The sequence below is a fragment of the Dioscorea cayenensis genome, unplaced genomic scaffold (genome assembly GCF_009730915.1).
Source record: "Dioscorea cayenensis subsp. rotundata cultivar TDr96_F1 unplaced genomic scaffold, TDr96_F1_v2_PseudoChromosome.rev07_lg8_w22 25.fasta BLBR01001699.1, whole genome shotgun sequence".
NCBI classification, from domain to species: Eukaryota; Viridiplantae; Streptophyta; class Magnoliopsida; order Dioscoreales; family Dioscoreaceae; genus Dioscorea; species Dioscorea cayenensis.
Genome location: NW_024088090.1, coordinates 54,180 through 79,333, shown reverse-complemented (window position 1 = coordinate 79,333; position 25,154 = coordinate 54,180). Strand labels below are relative to the sequence as shown.

At 34.9% G+C, this 25,154-nt stretch overlaps 2 protein-coding genes across 2 annotated transcripts; one reads left to right on the top strand and one right to left on the bottom strand.

Moving 5' to 3' along the window:
• Positions 1-632: 632 nt before the first annotated feature.
• On the top strand, positions 633-2,122 carry LOC120256883. The gene is made up of 2 exons (XM_039264552.1): positions 633-1,152; positions 1,608-2,122. Exons 1-2 carry the CDS (start codon positions 678-680, stop codon positions 1,685-1,687), a joined length of 555 nt encoding a protein of 184 aa, XP_039120486.1. The 5' UTR covers positions 633-677; the 3' UTR covers positions 1,688-2,122.
• Positions 2,123-16,170: 14,048 nt separating this feature from the next.
• LOC120256889 (biotin synthase, mitochondrial) lies at positions 16,171-20,783 on the bottom strand. The gene is given in 7 exon segments (XM_039264559.1): positions 16,171-16,683; positions 17,124-17,263; positions 17,622-17,827; positions 18,268-18,374; positions 19,181-19,237; positions 19,239-19,361; positions 20,423-20,783. Coding segments are annotated over 7 exon segments (1,128 nt in total). The 5' UTR covers positions 20,612-20,783; the 3' UTR covers positions 16,171-16,377.
• Between the last annotated feature and the right edge of the window lie 4,371 nt (positions 20,784-25,154).

Genomic DNA, 25,154 nt, shown 5'->3' with positions numbered 1-25,154 from the left:
AAATTTTTTTTATCAAGGTGATAAGATGGTGCACCAGTTACAATGTTTATCCATCTAATCAGACATTACATGGGGTGATAAAAGTTATGTCCTAGTCGAGTAGGTGAACAAAATTATTTTACAGTATCAAGAACAATGCCAATAGCAATCTGACATAGGATTTGATCCTAAACATTAACTCACCTACTTCAAGTGACTACTACTTATTAACCAGTAATTATCTAATATAATACAAGTCTTTTTAAGCAAAATATATCTCAAATTATACAATTTAAAAAATAATTATACACTTTTAAATTGGTATAATACTCGAATGGGTCATTCTATTTTTCTCTCTTCTTTTTTGATCCCTCTAGTCTTGAAAATGGGCCCACTTAGTCTTTATTCTTAGTCGGGTTATTTTCAAATATAAAGAGACTAGTTGGAAGTATTTTTGAGTAGGGTGATAAAAAAAAAACAATTCGAGTATTATAACATTTTTAAAATCAAATGGATAAGAAGTTCCACATCATGCATCCGTATGACATCCATCCATCCATCCATCCATCCATCGATGGATGGCATCATCCAAGAAAGCAAAGCCTCTCTGTTCACACCCTCCTCGTTTAAAAGGCCGTCTCCTCCCAACTCCCAAAACTCACACCTTTTCAATACGAGAGAGAGAGAGAGAGAGAGAGATGGAGTTCTCTTCTTCTTCTTCGGAAACGGAGTGCTTCACGCCCAATTCGATCCTATCGGAAGGCAAAAAGCCCAGGACGAAGAAGAATGCCAAGAAACAGCAGCGCAAAAAGCCGATTGAGGACGAGCCCTGGCCGCGGAGGAGCAAGAGTGGGGTGATGTTGGAGGGCTACGTTGATGTATCGGATGGGTCCGATACCAAATCAGATGGCGGGGATGGATTGGTGGGCAGGACGAAGAGCCTCACCGGAGAGGATCTTGAGGAGCTCAAGGGTTGCCTTGATCTTGGCTTTGGTTTTAGCTACGATGGTATCCCTGAGCTTTGTGGCACTCTCCCTGCTCTTGAACTTTGTTATTCTCTTTCTCAGCGGTTCCTTGATGAGCAGCAGCAGCACCAGCAGCAGAATCCCAGCGAGCCTTGTTCTTCGCCCTCACCATCTACTCCTCTGGCTAATTGGAAGATCTCCAGCCCTGGTGAGTGGATTTTATCATTTTGTTGAAATTGATGCGAAGATCGGATTTTTCTGGTGTTCTGTGTTGAAATCAGGTTTTAATTTGTCCAAAGCTGTGATCTTTTGGGTTTTGCTCTTGGGTGAGATTTGGTTTTGGATTCATTGATTTGGGATTTCCTTGATTAGTGATTAATTGATTTTGGTTACTGCTTTTCCTTCTTTTGAAGTGATTTCTTATGGATTCGTGTATTCAAAGGTTTAAGTTTTGCTAGAATTAATATTGTTTGTTGTTTTACTTAGAATGAGAAGTTTTCTTTAATTTAGACTTGAAAGTTTCTTGCTGGAAATTGGGTTAGTAGATTATCAAGTTAAGATCTTTATGTTATTCTTCAATATATTTTGTGATTTCTGAATATACAGTTGAAATAATAATTCTGAATTTTTACTGACAAATTCTTTTTACTCAAATATTTCCAGGGGATCATCCTGAAGATGTTAAAGCAAGGCTGAAGTATTGGGCTCAAGCAGTGGCTTGCACTGTCAGATTGTGCAGCTAACAAGCTAAGCAACTTGAATTACCATGAAAAAACCAATCCGTTTCTGGTTTAATACTCTTAAAAAAATGCTGCAATTCTATTGCCCATGAAGGCTTCAAAGGAGGAAGAGAAACTGAAAATGATTTGAGGCCTGAGGAGAACATCAGTTTATTACCATGTTTAACTAGTATCATTGCGGCCGATCTTTTACTTTGGATTAAGATGAATAATTGATATCTTTTCTCTTTTTTAGTTATGTTAGTTTAGGTACATGTTCTTGTACTACATGTATACCAGTTTTGATGTGAATATGAGCACTCTTTTGATTCTCATTGTGTTTTCATTAGCCATGGCTATTTTTTCCGATCTTTTGGTCGGGTTATAGCTTCATGGTGAAAATGTATTTTTATGATTGAGGATCTTAATTTCTAGACTTAAATGTTGGGTTTTTTTTAATATCAGTTTAATATTTTTGTATTTCTGCTTGGCAGTGTATTGTTGTTTCTGTTTATTTTCTATAGATTTGGTGATACCATAAACCATCTTATCAAAAATATAAATTAAATAAGACAGTATTCCATCCTGACAGCTATTGTCATGAATTTGGACAGAAATCTGAAGTTGGATACATGAATTGTTGGAGTTGAATCATTAGATTCATAACTGAACTTTGTAATGTTTCAAGATTGCAATTTGCAAGATAACCTTATTCAATTAAAATTTCTGAGAAGATCATCAGAGATAAATTCAATTTAAATAAGGGATAAAATTGAGAACTACATATTATTTGCAAGTTGAATTCTATGTTGAAGAACTACATGTATTCTCTGTATTTCTGAAACAGTTCAATATGAAGAGGTGGCTGCTTCGTTGCACTTTTTCTGCACTTGACCCTTTAGAAACTGAATATGAACCCATATTACAAAGAAGGTAACAATGAATTCCCAAAAGAATTTCATTGTCTTCATTCTATTTCTGATTAAAATGCTATGAATCTGGTAGAGCTTAAGGAAAAGACGATGCAATTTCGGTTTAAAGCGTTTGGTTGGAGAAGGATTCTCTGCAAGTGATTATTCTGCCACTTAATATGAGAAACCAGTGGCCATTAAAAAGCTTCTTGTTCAACCAGGGACAAGACCAAAATCCAACATTAAATTTCTCAACCAGATTTGATAGTTTCCTTTTTTTTTCAAGTTTATATGCATTAAAGGGAAACAACTAAGTTCTCATCTTTATTTTGTTGTTTCATCCATGGCGTCAGGTTGCAAAATTATGAAAATTCAAGCATGAAAACTTAATCAAGTTCTGGGTTATTGCATATAGAAAGATGATCTCAGATTATTGCTATGGTTCTTTGCATGATAAATTGCATCATATGATGTTCTTGCTCTCCCATTTTCTTGAGATATTTCACAAAAGTTTGTTACACAAATGTAAGAAAAAAATGCTATGAACCTTTCAATACAATGTTTATTTCTTGTTTCTTTTTCAATAGATGAAAGCACTTGGGCTTCCAAAAAAATGACTCTTTGACAGTATGAATTTTTAAGAATTGAACTAGAGTCATTCCACAGTATAATTTTTATATGTCATTTCCGTTTCAATAAGTGAGGACTCTTTGATTACAATGATGAGCCTAAAAAAAACTTTTACAAATGAATGAAATCATCGGTCACCCCTTACTTTTTCTCCAAGTGCAGGTAAAAAAAGGAGATGCAGAAGCAAAGCCTGGTCCAGTGCTTTCATGGACGCAGCATGTGAATAAAGTCCATCCATCAAAACATTCAACCCAGCATTCACTTGAATGTGAAATCATGCAATGTACTTTTGTTTGAAGGCTTTAAGTCTAAGATTGCAGACTTTGATATCTCAGAATTGCCTTTTTTTTAGCTAGACGTCCTTCAACCAGTAAAACTTTCCACTCCAAATATTTACCACCAGATTATTCATTCTATACCTTTTCTTATATTTGCCATTTGATTATATTTGGCTTCAGTGTGTTTTTTACAGAGTTTCCCAGGACGTCTACTGTTTGATTATACAAGGCCTGTAGAGCAACGATCTCTTGTTGAACGGGTGAGCTTCTATCCTCTTTTTTTTCTTTCATAAAAACTTCATTTGAAGTGTTTTAATTTAAAAAGATAATTGAAGAGCTTTTCTTTTTGCCATTGTTCTTATAGTCTTGAAGTGTGATTTAAAGTTTGAAAGTACATTATCTATCTTCATACATTCCGGTTCCGATACCTAAACATTGGATTTGGGTTGAGCTTTGGTTTCATTTTTCTCATGGCTTCTAATACTTTTTTTTTTGGGAAAGAGGAGCGGGGCGAACCCACTAAAGATCCAGGGTTGGCTTCTAATACTTTGCAATCAAACATTCTCTATAATTTTTGTTTGAACAAGGTTCACTGAAAGAGAGCAGTTGAATCAAACAACACATGATAATGAGAAGTAATCTAAGCCTTTAATCTTTTAAATCAATAGCATAAATGAATCTCATTGTGTTTGATTAATGTTTCATGAAATGCAACTATTAAGAATAAAAATGTGTGAGTTAGGTTAATGTTAGAATGCAGCAAAGATTTGAATATGTCGTAAAGGTCACAAGAGAGCTGCTGACAAAGAACTAAATATGACAGAATCAAACAACGACTATTTGTTTGTAGAGCATTAAAGAGTCATTGTTAGTTTTGATCCCTCCGGTAAAAATATGCTATTTTTAAAACTTAGTCTATCATGCCACATAAGTAGCCTAATCCATTTGAGGAACAAAATGAATATATTTTTATTTGAGAAAACAAAGGGACTAAATGTTCAGTAGAACCTTCAAATCAATCGAGTACACCATAGTATTTGTTTGGAGGGTTTTGGAGTTACATGTAATTTGAGTAATTGGGTTTATAAAATATAATGTTTGGTTCACATGATTCCAAATTTCCATATAATTCAGATTACATCCAATAAAGAATTTGATTTTACGGTCATGAATGTTTAATGTGATGTTTTCAAACCCATGTTGATGAATAAATTTCACATGTGCCTTCGTCAGGACGGGGACGACGACGAGGACGTTGGGAATGCTTTTCAACTTGGGTGAGACTCATCCAAGTGAAATAAAGGTTAAACCGGAAGCTTACTAAAATAAGAGAGTGGTTAAGAGAGAAGGATGCATAATGTGTAAAATTTATTCATCAACATAAGTTTGAAAACATCACATCAAACCATGTCATCAACTAGGTGATGAGTTGGTATTTTAAAAATATTAAGATATTTGTTATTTTTTATGTAAACCATCCTCTTTTAAAAGAAATAAAAAAAAAGATATATTTTTTATTTTTAAACCATTTTTAAGTTATTATTTTTTAAAAAATATATTATTTTTTACTATTTTTATTTTTAAAAATATGTTATTATTATTACTACATCTTCTTGGTTTTTGAAGCCATTTTTAAAAATTATTATTATTATTAACATAATTATTTTATAAACAGTCACAAAAGTAAAACTTTTTAAAATCTTTTTATGTTATTATCAAACATGAAATTTTTGTTGAGTGGAAAAATTATAAAATATAATAATTAATTGAATAATAAAATTAAATAGTTAAACTGATTAATACGATAATTAAAACTATTAAATAATATGCTAAAAATGTATGAAAAGTTTAAAAATACTTTTTTGTTAGGTTATTAAATAAATGGGTTTTTTTTTTCTAATATAACCTTTCTCTTTTTTTTTTTTAATTATCAAAATGACCATGTGAAATTTATTCATCAATATGAATTTGAAAACATCATATCAAACCATGTCATCAACTAGGTGATGAGTTATATCACCTTCAACATACACGAGAGCACTTGCAGAGCAGAAATGACAGACATTCAATTATAAGAGCAGCCTCTCAGTTTTCGTCTGCCTTCACCCCTGCTTGTGATGGCGAGTGGGGAGGAGATGTACAGGGTGGCCGAATCCTTTCGTCTGTGTGACATGGATGGTCTTGGGCGAGCATAGTGAAAGCTAAGGAGCAATAGGTGAAGGAGCAACCAAGTAACATTAACAAAAGAGAAAATTTGGAAAAACTGAAAAAATCAATAAGTGAGGTGGTGATTGTTGGAAAGGAGTTGAAGGAAATAGTTTCAAACAGAATGAACAAATGCTTGTTTGGAAAATTTTTGGGACGCTCGCCACCTTTGGAGATAGTCAAGAACTCGTTATTTGTAATGTGGAGAGGGATGGGACCTTTCTCGGTGTCTGACATGTCAAACGAGTTCTATCTTATCCGTTGTGAGAAGTAAGAAATGGCCGATTCGGTGCTCTACTAAGGACCTATCAGCGGTATGGTGCTCTAACTAACGCCATGGACTGGCCAGCCTTTGAGAAACTTCATACGACTGTGGTATGGGTGCAACTACACCATTTACCTGTTGAATATTGGGTTGGAGAAGTGTTGGAGTTTATTGGAAAGCAATTTGGGAAGCTTCTGAAGGTGGATGATCATATGGAGAAGATCTCAAGAGCTAAATTTGCTCGAATAGGTGTTGAAATTGACTTGTCAAAGCAGCTAAAGAGAGGATTTTGGATTGGTGATAAGGAGAACCGCTGCATGGTAGCTATTCTCTATGAGCGTCTACCGGTGTTTTGTTATAAATGCGGACTTGTTGGACACTACGAGCTTGGATGTTTTCTAACCCAAGGTAGCTCAGTTAGGGGCGAGGATGGTGGGGGGATGATGGTCGATGACCAGTACCCCCACTGGCAGCCCATGTAATTGGACACTAGAGGCGGGGAAGAGAGAGATGATCTTGGTTCAAAGGACAGGTTGGTCGACGATCATGAGGAAGGCCATGACCAGGAAGCCGACAGCCTAGTTTGGCCAGTGGATGGTGGTTAATTGCCACCGGGATCGAGGGAGAGGCCGGGGACTGGGGTTAGGGCTGGCGAACAGAGATGGGCGTCAACCGAATGACATGTGGCAATCGCTTAACCAGAATACTCGGTACGTGTCCAACCAACATGGCTCTTGGCATCGTCATGGTGGACGGAGATCCATACGTGGCGGACATGCCTCATCCCCTCGGGATGTGATCCCACATATCTCGCTGCCTCTCGATTCGAACGTTGAAAATCCTGGGGACAGGGAGGAAAATCTGGTTTCTCGGGGGTTCCAACGCAATGACGGGATGGCGTTGTCAGAAGGTAATACTGAATTTGTAGCTTCTTTACTTATCCCACTATCGGTGGAGTGTCCCATTAATGGTAGCATTAGTGAGGAGACCGCTACCCAAGAAGAAAGTGATGAGATTGGGATCCAGAAAAGACTTGCGAAAGGAAAAGGAGTGACGGAGCCCCCCTTTCACCAATGCCTTGTCTTCTTACTTCCTCTTGAAGATAAATGACCGAGAGAGATCAAACCCTCCTCCCCCAGGGGCACAGTGCTGATGCGAAATGAGGATAATGATCCTCATAATAATCTCGTCGTCAGATCTTGGATGCTTTACATAAACCTAACCAAGAAAACCAAGCTACAGGTGACTCTGAGGGCTCCGATGACTTGGTGGATTTCGAAGAAGACAAGACCTTGATGTAATACCAAAAGGAGGTCAGAGCTGATGCGATGGCAAGATGAGGAGTGGCGAAATCAGCCTCAAAGATGAAGAATGGGAGAAGCACCCCTAACTGATTTGATCTTTTTTATCTTTATTTGTTTTTTCTGATGCAGTCTCTTGTTTTATTTTTTATGTGGATCATGAATTACACTGGTATTTCTGATGTCTTATGTTGGAATTGCAGAGGGATATCAAACTCAAACACGAGGAACCGATTTTGGGAGTTTGTTAACAAGCACAGACCTCAGATTATCTGCCTCATTGAGACTAAAGCAGATGTGGACAGATGCCATCATTTTTGCAAGAGGTTATCCAAAGATTGGAATTGGGCGGCTTTGCTGGCCCAGGGAATGCCCGGAGGGCTGATGATGTTCTGGAAAAATGGATTGGGGCCCTATCACCCCTTGGCTCTTTCTCATAACATCATCCACCTGGTAATCTCCTCGACCCCTTTGGATGGTTGGATCCTTTCTATTGTATATAATTCTCAGGTTCTTTCTGGTCAAGTTAAAGTTTGGGAGGAGCTCTCCAAACTCTCGAAACTCTGGGTACCCTGGCTCATGGTTGGAGATTATAATGTTATTAGATCAGAGGCTGAGCATCGTGGAGGTAATTTTAAACACTATACAACTAAATCAACATACTTTAACGCCTTTATTGCTTTCAATAGCTTGATGGATCTTGGTTTTTCTGGGCCTCTTATACTTGGTGTAATGGGCAGCTGGTTTGTGCCCAGCGCTGGGATCGACTCGATAGATTTCTTGCTAATTTGGATTGGATCAGGGTTTTTGATGCTTATTCGGTGTTCCACCTTCATCGTATTGCTTCTGATCATACTCCTTTATTGCTTAATGTTAGCTTGCATTTTGGTTTTAATAAGAAAATTTTTTGTTTTGAAATTTTTTGGATGGAGCATAAGGGTTGTCATGATGCGGTTATTAAAGCTTGGAGTTTTGATCCTAGGACTTTTCCCCTCTCCACGCCTTCTCCCTCTTGATTAGTAGAACACAAAAATTACATTATTTCCTTGAAAAAGTCGAGCCTTTCCCCTTTAGATGTTGACATTCAGAATACTGAGAGAAATATTGCCTTATTAGAGACTCTGAATAGTTCTGCCATTCCTAATTCTTTTGATCACAGTTGCCTTAGAGCTTTGAATAATAGGCATTCTGCCCTGCTTAAGCAGAATAATATCCACTGGGCCCAGAGAGCTCGCATGTTATGGGTCAAGCAGGGTGACCTGAACACAAAATTCTTCCATAATGTTGCCCGAGCACGCAAGCACAAGAATAGAATTTCCTCTGTCCTTAACCAATTTAGGGAATCTTTTCTCGGATCAAATGGGCCTTGAGCATTTTTTTTGCAACTTCTTTAGGGACCTTTGGAGCCCTAAGTAGAAGTGGTCTTTCAATGACCTTATCACTGCCTTTCCCTCATACCATAATTCCATTTCCGAGGAAGACAGAGATTTCTTGACAAGACCAGTGATTTACAGGGAAATTCTTAATATTAAATCGATGGGCAAGGGTAAAAGCCCTGGGCCTGACGATTTAAATGCTGAATTTTACCTCTTTTACTAGGATATCATTAAAGATCACACCTTTAGAGCCATTTCACATTTCTTTTGCTATGCTAAGATGCCTAGTTCTTGGGGTAAAACTCACATTGTGTTGATTCCCAAATCTGACAACCCGAAATCTGTTTTGGACTTTCGTCCTATATCTTTATGCAATGTTTCTTATAAAATTATTTCAAAAATTTTAGCGAACCATCTGAAGTATGTCATTCACAAAATTGTTGGTCATGAGCAAAATGCTTTCCTAGCTGGGAGGTCCAATTTTGATAACATTATTGCTGTGCAAGAGATTGTGCATTCTCTGGAATCTGACACTAGAAATCCCCCTAGGATGCTTCTAAAAGTTGATATAGCCAAGGCTTATGATATGGTGGAGTGGATGTTGTTCTTGTAATTCTCCATTTGATGAAGTTTCCTGCTATCTGGGTCAATTGGATTAGGGCCTGCCTATCTAGTGCTACCTTTGCTTAGGTAATTAATGGTCATGTCACTAATTGGTTTGCTAGTGGTAGAGGCCTTCGGCAAGGCGATCTGCTTTCTCCTTATCTTTTTCTTCTTGTTTTCCAAAACCTTTTAGCCTTGTTAAATCATGCTTTACACCAAAGGTGGATCCCAGGGTTTGATGAGAGGCTGGTTAAAAACTTCAATTACCTGATGTTTGCTGATGACCTGATTATTGTTACTAAGGCATCCCATGTAGTTTCTAAGGCTTGCAAGACCTGTTTAAATATCTATCAAGATTTAACTTGGCAAAACCCTAACATGTGCAAGTCTACAATTCATTTCCCTAGTTGGGTGAACAAAAGGGTGGGTAAGGCCATTGTTAACATTCTGGGGATGAAAGAGGGATTTTTCCCTTTCAAGTACCTGGGGATGTATGATTGGCCCTAAGAGAATTAACAAGATTTGTTTTTATCCCCTTATTAATAGAGCTCATGATTGCATCTCTGCTTGGAATCAAAGCCCCATATCGCTCGCGGGTAGAATAGTGTTAGCGGCTTCCACACGATGGGTTGGAGCACTACTACACTTGCTAAATCTGATGGGGGTTTAGGTGTCAGGAATTTGAGGAATGCTAAAACAACCTTAATGTCTAAAATTTTTTTTATGGTGTTAAACTCAGAGGACAAGCTCTGGATCCAGATTTTCAACATGGAGTATGGTAATTTCCACTGTTGGACCAGTAGACATGCTAGAAATGGCTTCAGTTTCTCTAGAGCTTTTTTTTTCTGCGGTGTTAAAAATCAGACCTCATTGCTGGATCAAAGAATGCAACCCTTTGAAAACTGATTTTTTTAGCGATCCTTGGTTTTTTGACATTCCCATTGCTTTTAAACCATCTGTTTTTAATATGAGCATTCAATTTGAAAGTATTTCTGCGAATGATTGTGTGATGCACACCTCTCTCTGTTAAGCAAGATTTGTGTAAACTGATTTTTGGGGATAATGTGGATTTCTCACACATGAGGAATTGGAGCATAAATAGAGAGAGAGCAATAATTATTGGGCGTGGAACCCTAAATGTTCCAATTCCTCAATAGTTAGGTCTACATATAATTGGTTGAATAGTGATTCAAATGGGAAGGAAGATACCTGGCAGGGTTGGCAGATGCTTTGGAGACTTTCCACCATTTTGATAGTTAAATACTTTATTTGGAGGATGCTTCATGGTTGAACACATACCTTTGCCTACCTTTATAAGCTTCACATTGGGCCAGCAAGAAAGTGTTGCTTCTGTGGGTTGGAAATTGAGAATGATGAGCACGTCATTTGGACTTGCCAAAAAAGTAATCAGTTTTGGAGAACTATCAGATCTTATGCTAGTGTGAATTTAAATGAGATATCTTACTTCACTGATAGGGAATTGATCACTAGAAGATGGAAAGCCACCTGTGGAAGCCAAATCTTCAAGGCGATCCTAGCTTCTCGCGCTTGGATGATTTGGAAAGCTAGATGTGATAAAGTTTTTAACAAAAAAGATCCAAATTGGAATGCGATGGGGCTTCAAGCTGTTAACATGGTAGATAATATTGCCTGGGGCTAAAAGATAAACTCAGGGAAGTTAACTTTCTTTCCTTTTCAATCGTTTAAGTTTATTTTTTGATGCAGCCTGGCTAGAGCAAAATCAGGGTTGTGGCATTGGTTTTGTTCTAGTGAATGATAATAAGATTGTAATACTTGCAGGTGCTAGCAACACCACTACGGAGTCAAGCGTCCAAGCGGAGGCGATTGCCCTGGAAGAAGCTTTGAGGAGATGCCAAGAAAGAAGTCTGTATCCGCAGCATATCTACACAGATTGTACGAGCCTGGTGGACATGGTTTACAAAGAAGACTTGACTGTCACATGGCCACTCAGTGAAAATTTGAAGCGTGTGCGCAAACAACTCTATCAGTGTGACGCTGCACGACTTGAATACATCCTGAGGAACCTCAATTGTGTGGCGGACGAGATCACTAAATTTGCGCTCATAAATCCTTAAGTTTCCCTCTTCCACAGAGGACTGGACTTGCCCAACTAGCTGGTGGAGGGTGTTCTTGCCAGCGATTTCAAGTTTTAATTGTTTGTTTCAGCATTGTTCCTTGTTTTTTTTTCTAGCTGTTTTAGCTCCTTTATGTAATTTAAATAAATAAATAAATAAATAAATAATAATAAATAAATAAATAAAAAAAACTAGGTGATGAGTTGCCCTTTTAGAAATATTAAGATATTTGTTATTTTTTTATGTACACCATCCTCTTTTAAAAGAAATCACAAAAATGAGATATATTTTTATTTTTAAACCATTTTTAATTTATTATTTTAAAAAAAATTATATTATTTTTTTACTGTGTTTATTTTAAAAATTTGTTGTTATTATTATTATTATTACATCTTCTTGGTTTTTGAAGCCATTTTTAAAAAAATTAATATTATTATTGTTTTTTAAATTATTATTTTTTAATGATAATTATTTTGAAAAATTATTATTATTATTGTGAACAATAGTTTAAATAACAATAATTTCATTCAAGCATAGCTAAAATATACCTAGTGTGCCATCAATGTATGTCATTTCTTGTCATGAAAGTACGCATACACTTGCTCTATAGAGCCAATCATGTTCCTCCCACACTTGAGACAAACCTGGCGTGCAATGCAGATTATTTTTAGTTAAAATCCAAAATTAAAAATAAAGCATGTGCAAAATAATTTTATAGCTTTGAAATATACAATAAACAAATCTATTCAATGTCCAATATTAAATAATAATAATAATAATAATAATAATAATAATAATAATAATAATAATAATAAACACATCAAAATATATTTTAAAAAATAAAAACAAATACTTTTAAACAATGTAAATGAAAACATGCAAAATAATTCACATTTTAATAATAATAATAATAATAATAATAATAATAATGACATATTTTTCCAAAATAAATACGGTTGAAAAAAAATATAATTTTAAAAAATAATAACTTGAAAATGGTTTCAAAATTAAAAAAAAAATCTCATTTTTTTGTGATTTTTTAAAGGAGCAGGGTGTGCATGAAAAATAGCTAATATTTTAATATTTTTAAAAGGTCAACTTATTACCTAGTGGATGAAATGGCTTGATATGATGTTTTCAAACTCATGTTGATAAATAAATATCACATGAGGTAATTTTGATAATTTGTTTAAAAATAAAGGTTATATTGAAAAAAAACCCTCATTAAATTCTAAAATTAGAAAATATAATAAAAAATTTAATAGATATAGTAATTAATTTAATAATAAAACTAATAGTTAAACTAGTTAATATGATACTTAAAATCAAAATTTTCGTATATAAAAGATTTTCAATTCCAAATTTACAAATCCTTCCAACAAAATACAAAATTTTATGATATAACATCTTTGGTTACATCTAACCAAACACCGATGCATTTTCAGTTAAATTATAACTAAAATCCACTATATTTACTAATACATTCAACCAAAGCACCACCTAAAACTGTATGTACATACCTCGTTACAATTACTAATTTATGCCACATTTATTGTCTTTGTAGTTTGTCGAAAATTGTTGTCTTCGTTCATGTAGAATGAAGGAGCATTCTCAAATCACTTACTCAACTGATCATTAATTTGAACCTTCTTTTCAAATTAAACGATCTATTTATTTTATTTATTTTTATTTTATAAATAGAATACGTGAGTGAGGGAAGTTGCCATGCATTCTCAAATCACTTACTCAACCGATCTTTAGGGCATACGCGAGTAAAAGAAGTTGCCATAAGTCCTCACCCTCATTGAAATTGAAAGCACAATCATGGAAAATCGAACTCACAACTCACATCTCTCCCAAGTAAGAGAACCTAGGGTACCACTGTGCTACACTCCCTTTGGTTAAATAATTAATGTCTTTCACAATATCTTGAAGTGTTTATTTCTTATTCTCAATCCATCTTGATATTTCTGCAAATTAATTAAGCATGTGGTTCTCTCTTTCACGTTTTCTAAATAATATATTAAGACCAAGTTATATCTTTATCTTTTATCAATTACATGATGAATCGATGATGATTAATCATTATTATAAAATAACTCTATCAATTTTAGAATCAAATTTATTTTATAAGCACAATATGTTATTGTCACATATTATCTACCAATTTCGTAGTCAAAACTTCAATAATACAAATCTGATCACAATCAAACAAATGAAAATTTCTTTTTATAGTTATATATATATATATAAACTCAACAATTGGATAATTCAATAATATGACACAAGGGTGCAAAGGGGAAGACAAGAGTTCAAATCTTTCTTCCAGCGATATTGCTTATATCATGTTCATCTACTGTACATTTGGGTCCAGTACTATTTCTGTATTAGTTTACAGTCCTGAGTGTGGCCCCATGTGGGTGAAATAATGGTTTCACCCTTTCAGGGTTGTAAAACAGGAAAATTTTTTTAGGGGATCTATAAGCCACTAGTATCTGATGTACTTCAGTACTTGTCTGTCCCTTTGACAATCTCTTAAATGGGAGGTGTCGCATGTTAGTAAAAAAAAAAGTTAGGTCATCAAATTTTAAGTATTAATTAATCAGAAATAAGGTTTAATATTCAACAAAAACAATTAAATAATAATAAGAGCCAAATCCTACAGTTCCAAAGTGTCCATCTCTGTTGATTTCACATTACCAATGCTGATCACGAGGCGCAGTTGACCATCAAGCATGATTGAGATGGTTGCAAATTTGAATAATATAACTAATTGAAAGACATTACATTACACCAGACTTAGTTGCCAAGTAATACCACCAAACTAACACGCGTCATCTTTTCTTGACCTACTTCCAAACCAAACCAACTCAAATGACCTGATCAGATAATGCCTGATCAAAATGATGATCAATACTAGGTCAACCATAAATTTTTTTTCAATAAAATCGTCTAAATTTAATATTTAAAATGTAAATATGTCTTTTATCTGATCAATATTTTTTTTATTTAACTGATAAACAACAAACACTCTCTACTTTTTAAATAGTAATTAAAACGAAATCTGCACCAGCATATAGTGTAATTAATCACCAACATCCTTGTTTTGTGTGAGTTTTAAAATTTGATTTTAAGTCCTTTATGAAATAAACACCATAATCAATAACATGATATTTTTAAAAATAAAATATAAAATTATGAAACAATATTTCAATATTGAGTCTTATAATAAAAAATGGATTAAATGATTTCAAGTAATAGCTTATGAATAACCATATAAAACAGAGGTATCTATTCATAAAAGTTGCAACTTTATACACTACAAATGAAAACAAAAACATTAGCACTTATAATAATAATAATAATAATAATAATAATAATAATAATAATAATAAAGGCGGCTCAGCAGCCGTGGAGAAAGAAGAATAATAATCAAAGTGCTCTTAGAACATCAACAACAGCATCAACACCAACCATAACAACAATTCTAACATCTCTAGAAATAGTCCATCTTGGACTATGACTCAGTCTCATCAACTTATTATATATATATATACACAAACTCTTGCAAACCAAAACAACAAAACATCATACTAAAGAAAAGAAGAAGAAGAAGAAGATTGAAAATGGAAGGTGTGATGAAAGGTTCAAAGAGAGTGATGGTGATGATGTTCATTGTTCTTTTGATGTCCGGCATGTCGGTTCATGGCCGGAACTTCAAGTATGGGCGATGTGATGAGGTGTATATTGTTGAGGAAGGAGAGACGTTGCAAACCATCAGTGTTAAGTGTAATACTTTGAGTATTCTTGATGATAATCCTCAGATCAAGGACACTGATGATATTGGTCCAGGGACTGTTCTTCTTATCAGGTCTGCATGATTCTGTATCTGTATATATATATATATATATATATATATATATGTACATATGATGTAGTTCATGAGAGTTTCTGATCTTGATTGAGAAACTCAATGTTTTTTCATGGATTGGTCTGTTTGTTTATAGAATAAAGAGGGCTGGGATGTTGGTTCTATGATTTCTCCTTTTGTTTATAGAATAAAGAGGGATGTTATTGTTAATTCTAATTACAGTGCCTATATTTATAAATTTGTTTCAAGGAACAATTATGATTTCACTGCGGCTAGCGGTAAGACACATGACTCGTATGTGAAAATTGAGAGTTTGATTACATGTAACTTTAATTATATATATATATATATATATATAGATATAGATATATATATAATATTACAAATATCAACTAGGAACGTTTTGTGAAACATCTATAGAAAAAACATAAAATGAAAAAGAACACAAAAGAAATACAGATACAAAGAAGAAGAAAAATAAATATTAATATAAATAATGCCTGTTAATTGTATTTCGGTTGGAATGGATTAAGTGAGGGTGTTATTTATTTATAATTTTTTTTTAAAAAGGGTTGTAAATAGGATTCAACAATGATGATGATGGAGTAAGTACTGTTTGAATGTTGATCTAATGATTATAATTGCATTACGATTGAGTGATTACTGTTTAATTGTTAATTAAATGGTTATAAATGCATCACTAATGCATCACTATGACGCCATTATTCATCAAACACTGTACCAAATGCAGTGGATACTATACAGCGGCTGGATTTGATGACTCGTTCTCTATGTGTATATATATATATATATATATAAATGTATACATTAAAATACATAATTAAAGACTAATTTTATTCATGACAACAAACAAAGTTCTAACTCAGGGAAAATCTGTTGCTTGCACAAAAAACATTTCTTAAAATCCACTTAAGAATCTAACAGCAATGTACAATTGCAAGACAAAATGCTTAAACAAACTTAAATCAACTTGGGTTGCAATCATTTGTTTATAGAACATAGAGGAGTTGGATGAACACAGGTCTTAATTAACATCAGATATTGCATCGAAAAATAATTCAACCAATCTCTCCAAAAATTATTCAGTTAAAAGAGTAACAAATAAATAATTCTAATAAAACAACTGGCGAAATGATGAAAATGTGCCTAAATGTTCTTCAACCAACACTGGAGGCGACTTCCTCGCAGCTTTCTCGTTCAGAAGCTGTGGTTTCTTGGGCAAAACTCGGAGCTTTCGGGGTCAATCCAAGAAGTTTGAACATTAGTTGATCGGCATCATAGTCGTTGTTTGGCGTTGTCAATAGCTTCTCCCCGGTGAAGATGGAATTGGCACCGGCAAGGAAACACAATGCTTGCTCGGGCATTGAAAACCGAACCCGGCCAGCTGAAAGCCTCACCATAGCTTTGGGCATTACAATTCGAGCTGTGGCGATCATTCGAATCATCTCCCATATTTCTACAGGCTGAAGAAAAACTATTATGAGTTTTGCACAAACACACAGATAAAGGAAATGAGACAAACAGTACCTACATATTGTTGAAATAAATTTGGAAAGTCCTATTTAGAAATAAAATGATTCTATAATAGCATCAGTGCAAGTGTTGTATGAGTGGAAGACTTGAATTGTGGAAATAGAGCAGAAGACCATGATCTGCTTTTATCGAGTGTGTATATATATATATAACATTTCCTTCAAAAATCCTCCGAAGGTTACATTGACGTTAGAAAGGAAAAATAAATGAATAGCTTGATTGTAAGGATTGAACTGACAATAAGAAAGCTGATGTGTTATCAACAAGTATGGAAGCAATTTCTGGTGAAAAGAACAGAATAATGGGCCACGGAAAGTATATAGATGATAGATCTCAGAAAGTTTAAGTCATATATGCATCTCATTATTACCTTCTGATCCTGAAGAGGTGTACCCTTAACAGCAATCAATGCATTAATGGGAACACTTTCTGGGTGTGTTGGGAGGGTGGCCAGAGTATGCAACAAACCAACTCGGTCCTCTTCTGCTTCTCCGAGACCGATAATTCCTCCTGTGATGACAATAACAGTGAGCAGTCATGACAAAGCACAACATCATGCCAAGTTCACACTTTGAAGGATATTTAATTTGATTCACAAAATAAGTAGGCTGTATTAACTGGAAGGGATTAACTCAACAATAATTGTTTCATTAACTCATGCAGACAACCTTAACTCTAACAAACTAGAGTGCAACCAAAACCTGGCCCATATTTCCAGGCTTACTTGTAAAGCATCTATATGAAGAATAAGAAACAAATGATACTTAACAAATGATACATAAGATGTATTTATTATCATTACGAAGCAAGTTGTATGGCCAAAGGAATACATTATGCAGATGATACATGCAATTCTAAATTAGTTTACCTGAGCATACATTGATTCCAGCCTCGCGAACATGCTGAATTGTTTCCAGTCTCTCATCATAAGATCTTGTAGTTATAACGTTAGGATAATACTCCCTTGAAGTATCAAGATTATGGTTGTATGCAGTGAGCCCAGCCTCCTTCAGTGCCATGGCTTGCTGCTTCTCTATCATGCCTAAAGTGCAACAAACCTCCATGCCCATATCCCTAAGAAAATTAGCATAAATATGAGAAGGGCCTTTTGGCTAGAAATCAGTTGTTGAATTCCTCTAAAATAATGGGGCAAGAACGCATCAAGAATTAGTGTTACAGGCATGTTGCCAAATTGAGTGAAGGTTATGCCCAGAATAGATTTTCTTCATGTAAAATTAAGAAATAAAAATAAATGCAATAACCAAAAAGTATTAACCTTCCCAGAACAATTTCATGGCAGTATGTTGTTTATCATACTAACAGACCAATTAAAGAAAAAGAGTAATCAATTACACATAGAATGTTTTGAATAGAAATTTGTTTTGGTATATACCAAGGTCTCTCCAATAGCAAGACAAAAGTTTGAAGTGCTTAAATCTTACATTCAATAGTTCAAACTTTCAACCTCAACCAATATTTAGATGGAAATAGCTTAGTTCTATGCTTTGGATTACCTAATTTCCTTGACGTATTCAAGGATTTGATTGAAGTTTGTCTTCCTGCCCACTGTATCTCTCCATGCAGCCCCCATACAGAATCTGGTGCTGCCGGCTTCTTTTGCCTATAAGCATTAAAAAAAATTAACAGTAATGATAAAAAGTATTTGGACAGATACTTATCTCAAAAACCCCTGGCAAGAAAATTCTGAGTATGAGTAGCACAACTAAAACATAGTACTTCTAAGTGAAATTCAAATTTGGCTCGCAATCATTTCTTTCTATATGAAAGGAGTGCATTTTCACATTGATTAATTATTAATTATTAATTTTTTATATATAAAAAGCGAGCGTCACTCACTTTTGGCACACTAATTAACAAATTTTTATTCTCAACTCATCATGCAAGAATCATCAATCACCATTGTAAAAAAGAATTATGAACATTCTCATATGGTTGAGAATAATCCGTAAATACAATCCTGAGAAAAATAAATTGGTTGTTAGCTCAGTAGCTTGAAAATTAAGTTTATTACCAAAAAGTGATATCATGGTGCACAAGCAAAGAATTAGATTCACCAGATATCACAAATAGAACTGCCTATGAGAGCATTCCTAATTGAAGTTATCTGATAGCTGAACTCAAAGATAGATCATGTAATTCTTATTAGGCACATTACAATTTGAAGGTTGTTCATACTCGTAGTACCAATTCTCATTGACCTCTTCCACATGTTCAGACTAATGAATGCGAAAGCCGGACAACTGGAACTTTAGTATTTGTGTGTAATAGACAGAAGTTTGCAAAGTGAAGCACAAGTAGTTTGGATAAGTCAATGAATGCACAGTTTCCGAATGCCCACAATAACCATGATTCACACAAGCAACTACCATTTTCTATCTAAGACCAGATGAGATAAAACAGGAGTACCCTTTTTGCTGCCTGGATAACAGCATCCTTGTCCATCAACTTGTGGGCTTTTACTCCCAGTATTATACCTTGAGGATTGTGGGCAATATGAGCAATCTTCACTACAACCCCCTGTCTTAATAGAAAGAAGAGTGCATTGTTGTACTTCCCTGAACTTGTGAACATGCCTGTGGACTTGTGCCTACAAGAAGGCATACATATCATGTGTGAGACAGAAAGCAGGAAAGAAGATACAGCTTACACAAGAAACAGAAGTCAATAAAACCAACAGGTAATCTGCCAAAGAAGGAAGCCTTCAACTATCTTGTGTGAGAATTAATGCCCTTATGGTAAAAACCATTTTTAAATTGTAATTTGTAAGAAATGATGCAATGCAGAGACTGGCTTGAGGTTTGAGAACATAGCCCTCAAGGTAAGGTTCCAACGCATCTATTATGTGCAAGCATAAAGCTAGTTATAGATGATGATGATCTGCTATGTTAAGATGTAGCCAAACAAACTGAAACAAATGATCAAAATACACATTCTTTTCTTTAGCACACTCAAGCATATAAAATCAACTTAAATACAGTAACACATGCACTTTCCTTAAGGTTTTCCTATTAGCACTCATGCATGCTCACAAAGAATTCACTCAGCAGACAGCACTACCTAAGAATAATGCTTTCTTATTTTCCACAAACCATCGGTTCTATGAAAAGTTACAATTCAACATGTAAGACTACTCCAGTTTTCACATTATTCTCAAAACAAAGCCCAATTTGAGAAACCTGTGGGATTCCCACTATATTCTTTATCAAAGATAATATTCCCCACCCAAAACCAAGAAAGTAAACCTAAAACAACATAAAATTTAACCCATTAATTCAAAAACGTTATCTTCTTGGAATTCCTAATTCCCCAATTATCTTTTCTCTCAAATCAATGCATAATGGCTTATCCTCAAAGGTCATCAGTCAACATCGTGTTGTTATTGATCTAAGAAAGGTGCCGCCTTTCTCGAGATACTGCCATCAACCAACACTCAAACACAAATCCAACAACACTACTCCTCCACAAACCAAAATTAGAAAAAAAAAAAGAAAATAAATTGCATCACAATATACTACACAATACACACACCATCAACAAAAATCAAATCCAAACATCAATTGGAACATCTAAAAGCAAAAAGCACCAAAATTTAAGAAGCATCAAAGCAATAAAATTGAAGGGAAATAAAACAGAAAGCGAGGGGAATACGCCATGAAAGAGGAGATCGAGGACAGGAGAATCGTAGATAGATTTGATCTCGCCGCGGGTCCAATCGTTGCGGGGACCATCTCTGATCGTCTTCTCCGACTCAACAGCGGCCGCCGAAGTCGAGAAGAGCTGGATCGACTTCGAGCCCTGAGCGAGAAGCCGCGAATGAAGAGAACGGATCACAAGCATTCTCTCTCTCTCGCTCTCTCGTTCTCTCGCTCTCTCGCTCTCTCGCTCGCTTTCGCTCTCGCTGAGGAGAAGGAGAAAGGCGATAGAACCGAAGAGGAAGTGGGAAGTGGTAGTTGGAGCTGCTAAGGAAGTCGAGTTACGCTGTAACTCTGAATTCAAAATGTAAGTGCTCGGATGTGCCGTATTACAAGCACGTGATAAATATATATATATATATAGCATATTATATATATATATATATATATATATATATATAATTCGTAGCCTTGATCGTCAAAATTGAACGATTTGCAATTTTTTTTTGGTTCAAAATATTCAAATAAATTCTATCTCATTTTTTAAATCCATCATAAATGTAATATTCTAAAAAAAATTTATTCAATAACGTGGATTTTCAATTTTTTTTATAAAATGGACAAACTACGGTATGTGAAGAGTTATTCTCTCAACATATTTATGTTATCATACTGTTGAGATTTGAATTTTCTCCTCATTATTACATGAACGTTACCAATGCAAAAAATTAGGTAATTTTTAATAATTTTTAAATTAGACATAATTTTTTAAAAATAAATAAAATGATGATTTACATATTATATCATCATACTATTATTATATAATTCATGAAAATAAATTTAAAATATAAATTCAAAAATTTCATCTAGGAAAAAAAGAAGAGGTTTAACATTTGCAAGTTGTGTCAAAATTCAAAGTTGGTGGACAAATCTTCAATCAAATTTTTGTCAATGGCTCAACTCATCGGCTGGTGGGTACTATAATGGATTATGACATGATATTCTATATGGCAAGGAGGTTATTTGCAAATCTGTCATTTTTATAAATTTTTTTAAAATGCTCCATAATTGACACATGTGCTCGTCATATTTAGTTAAAAAAACAACTAAACTTTAATTTTTTTTTTCTCAGGACATATAAAATAAAAATAAAAATTATTTTAAATAAATAAAATTGTAATAAAATAAAAAACTGCAATAACAAAATCTTTTCAACAGTAGCTACCAATACACTACAACAATCCCATCAAAGTTGGTAAGATAGAAACAATTAGGCCATTTAAGCAAGTTAGTGTGAGTTTGAATTTTGGGTTTGCAGAAAAAATACCTGCATAAAAATATTTACCAATTTTAAAGGGTTTTTAATATGTATCTTGCACTGGTTTAAAAGTTTATAGCTTTTAGAAAATTGATGGGTCAAAAATATGAAAAAACACAAGATATGCAACAACCACCGGCGAGCTCATATATATCTTAATAAAATTTCATTTATAACCTTAAATTTTGCAATTATAGTAAGTTGTATTTTATTATTCTCCTATTTGTTCTTGGACATTTTGTTACTAGTGTCTTTCACTACTTGTGGGTTGTTTGACATCTGGTTTTGTTCCTCTGTTATTTGTTGTCAGTTCTGTTTCTTAATGAATGTGGTTTATCCACCTTTAATAAAAAAAAAAGTTGTATTTTATATAAATTTTATTTATACATCAAATTTTTTGTTTTTATATCTACCAAAAAAAAATAAGAAGGAAGTTTTTGTTTTTTGTCTTTTTGTTATTGAGCATGTGATGACTTATTTATTATGACCACTGGGGGACTGGAGGACTTACGCATCATTAAGCTGCTATTATATTTATTTGAAGGGATGTCAGGTCTAGAAACCAATTTCTCGAAAAACTTGTTTATTTTCCTCGCGGTTAGATCGACTCTCGAACCATGCTGAGGCCTTGACTCTGAGCTGCGTTGTTGACCGCTTTTTCGGTCACCTATCTGGGTATTCCTATTTCGAGAAGAAGGCCGAGGAAGCTGGATTGAGAAATTCTTATTGCTAAGGTCCGGGGACGTTTGTCTTCCTAGAAAGCTCACCATCTGTCCGTGGGTGGAAGGCTTACCTTGTTGAACTCAGTTTTATCTGCTATTCCAACGTACTGGATGTCTATTTTTTGACTCCTGAGCTGGGCTGTCAAAGAGATTGACAGATTTAGGAGGGATTTTTTGTGGACGGGGCCAGATATTGACAAGCCCAAATGCCGACTAGTTGGCTGGAAGAGTATTTGTCGGCCAAAGGACTTAGGAGGGTGGGGTATCCTCGATTTGAAGGTATTCAACTCGGCCCTCCTCGGTAAGTGGTGGTGTAAGTTGTCTTTTGATGCGAACTGGTGTGGGTGGGCAATCGTTCGCTACAATTATGAGATTTCAAATTGGAACCTGCATATCCATCGACACGGACGGGCCTCATTTTTTTGGAGTGGTCTTTTTTGCTGCTTACCGGCTCTAAGGGGATGTACCGAGCAAATTTGTATACGATGGCTCCCGCACTTTATTTAGGAAGGATAAATGGCTGAATGGTTGTGCTCCTATGAACATTTGGCCAGACTCGTTCATCATGTCGGACAACCCTAATGGCACAGTTAGGGAGCTGAGCCACAGGTTAGAGCATGCGCCTTTTAGGGAGGACTTGGAGGTGGGCCGTTATTTGGAAACTTACACCCTTCGGGCTGGTTTGCATGAGGAAGATCTGAAATGGTGGACCCTTACACCGAACAGGCGATTTTCTATTAAATCCTTTTATTCCTTCTTGATTGATGGGGGGATTAAATGTCCGGTCGCCTGGGTAATTTGAAACTCATTATGCCCGCAGAAAGTTAATATTTTCAATTGGCTCGCTTGGAGGGATAGAATTCTCACTCTGAAAAATTTAGCCGTCCGGCGTTGCAACAAGCTTCCTACCACTACGTGTGTCCTATGTCATGCGGATTGTGAATCTGTGGATCATCTCTTCCGGCAGTGCCAGTTTGTCAAACCTATTTGGAGTTTCTTCTTGCACATTTTCTGTTTAATTGCGCCCCCGTCCTCTTTGGGTGAGGTGTGGGGATCCTGGTGGTTTAAACTTCGGCCTTGCCTGCGTTCCTTAGGAGGTGTCAATGTTAAAGCTGTTGTATGGCATGTCTGGCTTGCTAGGAATGATTGTATTTTTAATGCTGTCTCAGTTTCTCCTTCTTTTGTTATTTCGAAGATTGCCCATGTTTTGATCTTGTGGTTTTTTGTAACCCGCCTTTCCCAGCAGAAGCGAGTTTTGGTGAGAATACTTCTACTCTCCGCCGCAGCTTGGTGTTCTCTGGGCAACATGATGATCCCAGCGATGGAGCTACTCCCGGTGGAGGGGACTCTGTTCAGGGTTTGGGGTAGTGCTATTTTGTCTGGGTTCTGGCTAGCTGTTTTGGCCTGGGGTGTTTTGTACCCACTTCTAGTGGGCTTTATGTGTCTGTGGGTTGTATCCACATTTTCAAAAATAAAAAAATAAAAAATAAAAAAAAATAAAAAATAAAAAATAAAAAAAATAAATTTATAAACATATATTAAAGGCTGTAGCATGTCAACATAAGCAAAGTAGTATTCCATTCCATTGGATAAAGCTCAGACATATGCATCCAAGCAGCATTAATTTGCCAGAAAGATGCACTCATTTTTTTTCCTTTTTTCTGTTTTTAAGTGCTAGTGCTAGTGCTTGTTTATTTCACTCATATCTCTAATTAACTCACTTTCTCCAAAGAATCAATCCCAGGTTTCACTCATATATATGTGAGCTAGCCTTGGGTATCATCAGATATTATTCAATGGCAACTAATGTCTTTGATTCTATAACGACAGTAACAATAACACAAACATCAACATCAACATTAACAGCACATGAGATATCCTTTGCATATATTCCTCTTCGCTTATCAATAGTCACAACTATTTAGGAAAACTTGGCTAGTTCTGTATTGGTTAATTTTTTAATATCAGTATATAAATCTAAATCTTTTAGATCAGTACTGTGTTTGGTTTATGTCTATCAATGTTTGCATGTAACATTATTTTTTTCTTTTGATAAATGGAGATAAGTCACAACTCTTAACCATTTTTGTGAGAGAGCACTTAAGAGGGAAATGAGTTACTATATATTCTTCTATTAGGCATCGGTTGATTTACAAATTAAATCGCTCATTGATCTTATTGGCATAAGACCGTAGATTAACTTAAATTCATCAATATGTGTTTATTTTACACACACAAAAGATATTTTCTGGATATTTATATTCTTCTTAATATGCTTATTAATGTTTACATATATGTAAGATAATAAATAGTTCCACACATCAGATAATTTAGTGATTCTTGTTAATATGAATATACAAATCTATAACACTCATCTTATATACCAACTATTTAATCTCTTAGATCGAATTAACTTCACCCCAACACGTGTTTGGTGTACGTCTATTTAACATCAAATATGTGCAACATGAGATATCCTATTCTATTGAATATATTCTTCTTCATTTATATATCAATGTCTGCATGCATGTATTTTAGATAACTAAGAGTAATACGAATATATAAATCTATCTCTTTCACCTTATCAAACTTAACATCTTATTTCCAACATCCATCAATATATAAATGCATGCATGTCTTGATAAAGTACTAATTCCTATACACAAGCATTTATCATCTGCTTATCATCAACTGCTACTCAGCTAAAA